General features: G+C 45.5%; 1 protein-coding gene across 1 annotated transcript; it reads left to right on the forward strand.

The window, feature by feature from the left end:
* The first annotated feature begins 2,090 nt into the window (after positions 1-2,090).
* On the forward strand, positions 2,091-2,957 carry Nfilz (NFIL3 like basic leucine zipper). The gene has a single exon (XM_052165064.1). It carries the CDS (start codon positions 2,091-2,093, stop codon positions 2,955-2,957), a length of 867 nt encoding a protein of 288 aa, XP_052021024.1.
* Positions 2,958-9,777: the final 6,820 nt, after the last annotated feature.

The following is a 9,777-nucleotide window of genomic DNA, read 5'->3' on the forward strand; positions in this document are numbered from 1 at the left end:
TTTTCTCCTCCTCTTCCTCCTCTTCCTCCTCTTCCACCTCCCCTGCTACTAGTATTTGCTACTAGTATTATTTGAGGCAAGGCCTCACTATGCTGCTACCTGAGCTGTCCTTAGATGCGTCATCTGCCTACCTTGGCCTCCTCCCAAGTGTGGGAGTTACAGTCATACTGTGTGCCGCAACACTGGCCATTATGTTTTTGAGATGTTGTTTTGGCTTGGATGCTCTGTCTGGATTCAAACTCTAGGGCTGAAGTGATCTTCCCACTTCAGTTTCCAAAGATGCTGGGAGTATAGGTGTGACACCAAGATAATTCATTCTCTCTCTCTCTCTCTCTCTCCTTCCCTCCCTCTCTCTTCCTGCCCTTTTCCTCCACCTCTTCTTCTTCCTCCTCATCCTCATTTGTTTGTTTTCTCTGTGTAACAAAGCCCTGGTTGTCCTGTACTCGCTTTGTAGATTAGTAGACTGACCTTGAATTTACAGAGATCCACCTGCCTCTGCCTCCTGAGTGCTGGAATTAAAGGCATATGCCACCACACCCAACACCTTCCTTTTTCTTAAAAATGTTTATTATATCTGTTTATTCATGTGTTTGTGCACACAGTGCACATGTGGAGGCCGTAGGACAACTGGTAGGACTTTGTTTATCTCCTTCCAGCATGTGGGATCTAGGGCTGGCTGGCTTTCAGTCTATTGGAGACACCAGCCTCAAGTTCAGGGAGAGATCTCAGAGGAATAATTGGGGAGTGATGGAAGAGGACATGTGATACCTTCTGGTCTCCCTGTGGATGTGCAGGGTGTACATATATATCCACTAGACAGATGCATACATACATTCCAAGCACCTGAAATTTAGGGGTGGCTTCAGGCCACAGATGTATAGAATTTGTGAACAAGTGAAAAATTGGCAGGCACAGTAGCTCGGTGTAAAACCGGATGGTGAGATGGATGGGAGCTGGGGAGGTGATGGGCGGACAAAGGAGGGGAAGGGTAACGAATGGACAGTGGTGTTGGGTAGACCTGGTGTACAGACAGATGGTTGGATGGGAGGACAGACAGGTGTGAAATTATGGCCATGGATTCTGAGTTACCATCTGGGTACCATTCACATGAGTCTCAGATACTGTTTATTTGTTATTATTATTTTATTACAATTTTATTATTTTATTTTGAATGTGTGGTTCTTTGTGTATATGAATGTGTGTGTGTGAGAGAGAGAGAGAGAGAGAGAGAGCAGTGTGCCATGGTGCATTTGTGGAGAGACATAGTCTTATTTGGGTTCTGGTCCTCATCTATCATCTTGTTTCAGACAGGGTCTTTTTGCAGTTCTGCCCCTGTGTCTGCTAGGCTAGCTGGCCTGGGAGCATCCAGGGATTCTTGTTTCCTATGGCCACAGAAGTACTAGGATTAAACACACATGCTCTTTTTGAACCAGCGCATTCTAGGGATTTGAATTCAGATCCTCGTGCTTGTTCTCATGGTCTCATTCGGGTCAGACTCCAGGCTCCAAGACTTTGAAAAAAAATAACTTCCCCAGGTGCTGTGAATGTGTACAGCTCAGGGCTACCCGACATATCTCAGGGTCCCAGCAAAGCTGGTCTCGTGGCAAACTCTTTCACTGTAGTGCCAGCTCCTCAGCCCCTACCAGCAGATTTTATGAACCCCAGTTTGGCCAGTGGGACTCTGTGGTCACAAATTCTCTCTTCCTAGGTACCTCCTCCCTCCTGTCTTCCTCTGGATCTGAGATTATTACCAAGTTCCTGTATAGGCTGATCTTCTCAGGGGTAAGAAAAACTCTTTGGAAGGAACTCGTGTCCTTGGAAGCAGCAGCTCTCAAATATATCTCTATGATGACTGGGGTGTTCTTAACCATAATCAGCCTCAGCCCCATTGGGTACGCCACCCCCCTTCTTTCTCCTTATTCAATCCCTATATGGATCCATCATAATCTCCAGCCCAATCCCTGGTCCATCTGATCCCTCAGTGGAGCCGGTAGACACAGAACCAATTAGAGGGATGGACGTCATTTGAGTCAGCCCCCCGTCTCCAGTCCAAGACCTTTACAAAAATCTTTTCTAGGTACGACGCAGCTATGAATGTGGATGGCTTGGGCCTACCCAACATTTCTCAGGGTCCCAGCAAAGTATTTTGGGACACTCGCAGGGGTCCAACCACGCGCAGGCGGAGGGAGTTCATGCCGGAAGAGAAGAAGGACACAGTTTACTGGGAGAAACGGAGGAAGAACAACGAGGCGGCCAAGCGGTCTCGAGAAAAGCGACGTCTCAATGATGTGGCCATTGAAAGCAGGCTGGTCATGCTGCTGGAAGAGAATGCTATACTAAGGGCTGAGCTGCAAGCGCTCAAACTTCAGTTTGGCTTGTTGCCATCCATGTGTGGTCCTCGGATGGGGCCCCTGCAGGCCTTACTGTGGAAGTCTTCCTGGACTGGGGAGGCTCATCCAGAGGCTGGCTCGTTTTTACCTTTGCCTGGTGGCGATGGTTGCCTGATCAAACCATTTGCTGTGGATTCTGGGATTCCAGCTTGCTCCGGCTGCCTGGTGGCTCAGGGATGGCCTGGATTAGCTGCGTCTCCCAGGATCTTGCAGGAATCAGAGCCCCTGCCCCACCGGATAGTTGACAGGACCTTTCACGATGCCTTCCCAGCTGCCGTCTTTGGTTGCCATTTTCTAGACAGGCATGTGGGAACCAGACCGGAGTTGAAGACTTGTTGTAGCCTGTGGTCACCTGTGCCCACTGGACCCCATGCCCCAGGGTCCTCAGGTATATCAATGACATCCTCGGAGAGTTCCATGGGGTTTCCTCCTGGTATGACCTGCCCTGTCCCAGGTGACAGGTCTGAGGGTCTGGCTCAGATTTCCCTGCCTCACAAGCTGGGCATCAAATCCCAAGCTTCAAGTGGATTATGCCAAGGTTGGGAAGCTTGCCAGGGAAGCCCCTGAGAACTGCAGGTCAGAGCCAGACCTGCAAAGGGATGATTAGAATTGAACACAGGTTTTTATAAGGGATGGGTAGCTTGACTTTGACTTGTTACTTGGATTGGACCAATCCTGCAGGAAGTTGCCCTCACTGGGTGAGTCCATCTTCTGGAGCCTAGACTTGAGCTCTGAGAGAGGATGAGGTCCCATATTGGATTATATTATAGTTTTTTACTTTTCCCTAAAATCTGAACTTTGGGTTATTTATCCTCATCCCTTAATCTCTTCACTCACCATCACCCACCCACCCACCCATCCATCCAATGATTGTTTCCATCCTTCTATCCATCCATTTATTCATCTTTCCACCCACTTCTATACCTGTTAACTCAGCTTCCCACCCAACTGCCCCTCTGTTTACTTATCTTTTATATGTATTTATTTTCTATTCACCCACCTATGTCTTTTTATTCATTCTTCCATCTATACATTCATCTTCCTACTTATTTACCCATTTATTTATCTTTCATCCATTGATCATTCCATCCATCTACTCATCTAACCATCCACCCACCCCATCCATCCATCCATCCATCTTCCATTGATCATTCTATCTATCCACCCATTCATCCATCCATCCACCTACCCATCCACCCATCCAATCATCTACCCATCCAACATCTATTGATTCATCAAACATCCTTCACCACCTTCATATTTTCATTCATCTTACCAATCTATCTTCCCACGGGACTATCTATCTATCTACTATCTATCTATCATCTGTACTGGATAGCTTTTATGTCATCTTTAAATAAGCCAGAGTCATTTTGGAAGAGGGAATCTCAACGGAGAAAATGTCTCAAGCAAGCCTGTGGTGCATTTTCTGGATAGCTGAGGTGTGACAGTCCAGCTCACTGTGGGTGATGCCACCCTGGAAAGATGGTGCTGGGCGTTTAAGAAATCAGGGTGATCAAACCATGAGGAACCAATCCAGCTAGCAATATTCCTCCATGGCCTCTGCAATGGGAAATCAGCTCCTGCTTCCAGATTCCTGCCTTGTTTGAATTCTGTCTCTGACTACCTTAAGCAATGGGAGCATGACCTGAGAGTTGTAAGTGGAAGCCAACCCTTTCCTTCTCAACTTGCTTATGGTGGATTGTGTTTTATCACAGCACTAGAATCCCTAAAACACCTCTGTCTGTCTATCTATCTATCTATCTATCTATCTATCTATCTATCTATCTATCTATCTTCTATTCATCCATATGTTTAAATATATGCTAATAAAGATTTTAAAGAAAAATGTTTATGGTTATGGTGTTTCATAACAGCAATAAAATTCATAAGAGTCTATCTGTCTATCTATCTATCTATCTATCTATCTATCTATCTATCTATCTATCTATCATCCTCCTCCTCCTCTATTAGTTCATCCATCTGCACATCGACCTATTCATTGATCCTTCTTTTTATGCATCCTTTCATCCATTAACCAACCCATCCATGCATCTTCTCACCCACCTGACAATGCTTACTCATCGTCCATCCTGTCCATCTATCTATGCATCCATCCTTTAACTTTTACTCACCTCTCCTTTCACCCATTCATCCACCCATCCACATCTTCGTTCCTTTTATTTTCCATCTTTCCATCCTCGGTTGATCTGTTCATTCTCCTTTCAGTTCTTTATGCACTTAATTACAAATTCCTGCTCATTTGTTCTGCCTCTGATTCATCCCCCATCATGTTTTTTTTAAAACAACTCACTGTCTTCTTTCCAACTCACTGATGATTTTGGCCTCTTCTTTGTTCCCAGCTAAGAAGAAAAGTGTGAACCATACCAGCAGAGAAAATAATATCTCAGGGAGTCTAAATCCTGAATACTTGGAGGTCATCCTAGGGCTTTGGGATAGGGGATCAGATGTACCCGGTTGAGATGACTTCTTTGTGTCTTGGATCAGGGTCCATACTTCTGGAACAGCTTAGCAATCTGTATATATGTCCATGTGTTTGCATGAAGGTTTGTGTGAATTTGTGTTTTCATGAATTATTTTTGTGTACTCACGTATTTTTGCTGACCTGCCTCTCCCCAGTTTATTGCTGACCCTGAGGACCAGATAGGTACACTTCCAACTGGTCAGAGGAAACAACCACACAATATAAGGCTCTCCATTGAATACCAGAACCCATACCCTCTTCATTTTCTCACTCAAGAAGAGATTTTTATTAGATTTTGAGTTTTAGAGCCCAAACTACACTTCTGGGGAGAGATAGTGGAGGCAGGAGGCTCCTCTCTTCTGGCTCTTTGGTTTAGCTCTGGATGCTTCTGGGTAGCAGAGCCACCAGGAGTCAGAAGCATCCCCATATTAGATGTGGATGCTGGGCTGTTTCTCCATCACCCTAATGAATCAGGGTAAGGTTCACCCACTACCTGGCTGGATTTGCATTAAGTGGAGACCCAGGTCTTTATCCCCTACCTCTGGGCCTGTTCTTTTCTTTAAAATCTTTATTATCGCATATATTTTAGCATAATACTGCATTTTGCTGTGACACTTCCTTACATGTATAGAATATGTTTTGATCATACCTCCCATCACTCTCTCGGCCCTGCCAGCTCCTGCTGATGGCACTGATGGGGTTCTTTTCCCACGGAGTCCTCCTTCTACTTTTATATCTTTGTTTTTGGTGACACAATGAGTTTAACTGGGGAACATGGGTTAGGATTTGTTTACAGAAACAGAAGCAATTTGCCACTTGAGTACATAAGTAAAGACACACCAACCCCCAACAATTAACTGCCTATCAATCCTCAGGATGGGCAGAGCTTCATGAGCCCCTCCTCCTAGCAACCAGTAAATCCTTAAGTGCGGCCTCATAAAACTGCTTATCAATCCTCAAAGGGGTGGGAACTTGTGAACCCCCTCCCCCCTCCCATCAGCAATGATTAACTGCCTATCAATCTTCAGGGAGAGGTAGAACCTGGTGAGCCATTCTTCCTAGCAACAGATCGCTGCCCCTCCCCCACACCCTCTCCCACAACCCCTTCCCTTCTCCTCTGAGAGGGTGGAGACCCAGCCTCAATCACCCCACCATGGCACATCAAGTCTCTGGGGATATAGGCGTGTCCTCTCCCACTGAGGCCAGAGAGTGCAGTCCAGCTAGAAGAACATATACCACAGACAGGCAACAGCTTTGGGGATAGCTCCTGCTCCAGTTGTTTGGGATCCACATGAAGACAGAGCTACACATCAGTCCACAGAACCCTTCCCTTGAGACTTTGATTTTGCCAAGAGTGACTGGAAAGGCTGGAAGGAAGACTTCCTGGAAGCGGTGGTCACAATCAGCTAATGCCTGTCACTGGAAAGGTGGAGTCGGGTTGGGAAAAGTTCTCGTTAGCGAATCTCTTAGATTTATAAAATCTGAAGATAAGAATTGTTTCACATGGGAGGGGCCCCTGGAGTCTACAGGTGAGTGGTTATTCAGTTTCTGCTTCCATACTTCTGGGGTTGGAGAACTCACTGCCTTTAAATCTATTACAGTGATTCCTTCTCTTGGGCCCAAACCTGTGCCTAATAAACTTAGAATTCAGATCTCCATCTCTTTCCCTACACTCTGCTTGGAGATGGCTTGTAAGAGTCTGTTTCATCCTCTATAAAGTACAATCACACTTACTTCATGTGGTCTGAGGACCAAATTTCAGTCATTGTACACATAGCTTAAGAGCTCAGAGCTGTTTCGTTCAGTTAGTGTATCTATACCACCTGGTACAGTTTTTACTCACTTGACATTCAAATGCTAACTCCTGTTTTTTAACTTGTGTAGAAAGGTCTTACATTTCCTGATTTGCTGATGTACTTAGGTGACATGCCCTCTCACTTCAAAATCACTTCCCTTCACTGTGGCTTTCCTTTTTCCTTTTTTCTTTTTAATAATGCTATTTATATACGATGGCTATAGGAACTGAACGGAAAACACTTAGTCACTAGATATATATTTTTTTAACAAGTCTCTTTTTGCGCTCTTTCTATGGGGCCAAGCAAGAGGGTCAACTACATGAGTTTGTCAGAAGAAGAAACTCCTATTGATGCCCAGAACCTTTTCAAGATGTGTTGATGAACACTGTGTTAGGTGCTCTAACCACAACTGTAGCTTGTGCCTTCTGAGAACCAGTGTGCAGACGAGTTTTCCCATGTGGGTTCCTGGAAGTACTGCCGTAAGAGCTGGAAGCCACTTAACACTTTGGGTCCCCAGGTGAGCTGTGGTGTAGTGTCAGTGTCATGATAGCTTTAGGGAATCATTTTAGGCCATCCTGTGGCCGTGCGTGACTTTATCTCTTCTACGCATCCTTCCAGGCCAGAAGAGTTCTCTGGGTAGGAATGCCTAATAATTCCCTTTTGCTTCCGGTGTATCCAATCAATATATGTTCAACCAAGACAGGATGGACGTTTCCACCTACTTCAGCTGGTAACTTCCAGAACTAGCTACGAAGCTTGTGAAGGATACTGATGTGAGGCCACATTCCTCCGTTTTGTCTGCCAGGTTTCTCAGATGTACTGTGTCTGAACACATCAGAATTGCTGTGAGTGTATGAGTGTTTTCGTGTGTGTGTGTGTGTGTGTGTGTGTGTATTGTGTGTGTGTGTATGTGTGTGTTTTCGTGTGTGTGTGTTATGTGTGTGTGTGTGTGTTGTGTGTGTGTATTGTGTGTGTGTGTTTGGTTTCGTGTATGTGTGTGGTATGTGTGTGTTTTGTGTGTGTGTTTTTTTTGTGTGTTTTTGTGTGTGTGTGTTTTCGTGTGTGTGTGTGTGTGTGTGTGTGTGTATTGTGTATGTGTGTATGGTGTGTGTGTGTATGGTGTGTGTGTGTATGGTGTGTGTGTATTGTGTGTGTGTGTGGTTTCGTGTGTGTGTGTGTGTGTGTGTGTGTGTGTGTGTGTGTGTGGTTTCGTGTGTGTGTGTGTGTGTGTGTGTGTGTGTGTGTGCATGTGTAGAGGCCAGAGGTTGAAGTCTGGTGTCTTCCTTGATCACTCCCAGCTTATATTCTGGAGCTGGATCTCTCAGTTGAATAAACAGCTCTCTTGCTTTGTTAGCTTGTCCTGGAGATTCTTTGTCTCCACTTCCCAGGGCCAGGATTAGAGGTGGGCTGCTAGACCTATCCAGTATTTACCTGGGCTCTGGGGATTAGAACTCAGGTCCTCATGGTTGTGCAGCAAGCCCTCCACTGAGTCATCTCCCCAGCCCTCATCTGTTTCCTCCTCTGTCACATCGGAGTCGTCAGGCTGCCACATCAGCCCCACTCAGGAACCCCTTCCACAGGAGCTTGATCGGAATTTGCTTTCTGATCTGTGGACTGGTCAGGAAAAGAGCTCATCTCGTGAGTGTGAGGACCTGAATTTGGAAGAGCCGATGTGTCGGTGTGTACTGTGATCCTAGTGATGCTGAGATGAGAAATGGAGGCAGGCAGATACCCGGAGCTTACTGGCCAGAACGCTTAACCTATTTGGCCCAGTTTCAGGCCAATGTGAGATGAGACCCTGCCTCAAACGAAAGGTGGGAGGTGTCCAAGGAACGACATTTGTGTTATCCTCTGACCTCTACATGTATAGACACACGCATGCATGCTCCAACTTGCTTTGTAGCCAAGCGGGATTTTGAATTTCATATCCTCCTTCCTCAACCCACTGAGTACTGGAAACACAGGCCTGTGCCACCATATCTGGCCCAGAATTTACCTTTGAATAAATATCTAGGTGATCTGTATGGTCATTACAGTTAGAGAAGCAGTGATCTGGGGTAGGCATTGGTCAAATTTGACTTTACAGGACAGACAGCCTTAAGCGTCATTGCTCCAGTCTTATTCTGCAGACTGTAGCAATGACAGCCATGGCATATAAACAGGGAGAGTAGCATGCACAAAGCTCTGGGTTTCATGCCCAGCACTGCAAAAACTGAGAATGTGGCACATGACCTGTCATCTCAGCACTCTAGAGGGAGTGACTGGAAGGTCAGAAGTTAAAATTATCCTTGGATATATAGTGAGTTTAAGGCCAGCCTGTGTTACACGAGACCCTGTCTCAAAGATCAACCATCTCTCTCTCTCTCTCTCTCTCTCTCTCTCTCTCTCCCTCTCCTCTCTCCCCCTCCTCCCCTCCCCCCTCCCCTTCCTTTTCCCTCCCCCTCTCCCCTCTTCTCTTCTCTTTTCTTTTCTTCTCTCTCTCTCTCTCTCTCTCTCTCTCTCTCTCTCTCTCTCTCTCTCTCTCTCTCTCGATTTTTGAGACAGGGTTTCTCTGTGTAGCCCTGGCTGTCCTGGAACTCACTCTGCAGACCAGGCTGGCCTCAAACCCAGAAATCCGCCTGCCTCTGTCTCCCAAGTGCTGGGATTAAAGGCATGCACCACCACCGCCAGGTGATCAACCATCTCTTAAATAATTATATAATAAACAGGTAGGGGAAAATATCTGTACTCAATTGCAGTCTCTTTGATTAAAAAAATGCAGCCAGATTTATCCTACGGAACATAGTGTGTTGATGCTGGACTGTGTATTCTGGAGTGGAATTGTGGATTTTAGGGGTGCTTGTTTTCACTATCGATATTTTCAAAGTAATGGAATTCTGATGGATATTCCTCTTGTATGCAAATGAAATTTGTATTCTCATAATTTAAAACTTCCAAATTATCTACAGATTTTTCAAACATTTGCTTGTTTAACTTTTAAATTACATTTTATTTATTTGGTGTGTGTGTGTGTGTGTGTGTATGTGTATGCACCATGTGTGCTCATGCATGAGTATACTTACTCCCATCTGTGCTCACAGATGTGGCATGATGCATGTGGTGTAGT

Source organism: Apodemus sylvaticus, chromosome 20, assembly GCF_947179515.1.
Source record: "Apodemus sylvaticus chromosome 20, mApoSyl1.1, whole genome shotgun sequence".
NCBI classification, from domain to species: Eukaryota; Metazoa; Chordata; class Mammalia; order Rodentia; family Muridae; genus Apodemus; species Apodemus sylvaticus.

Coding starts and splice junctions, on each gene's coding strand:
- Nfilz (XM_052165064.1), top strand. CDS start 2,091: ATGAATGTGGATGGCTTGGGCCTACCCAACATTTCTCAGGGTCCCAGC.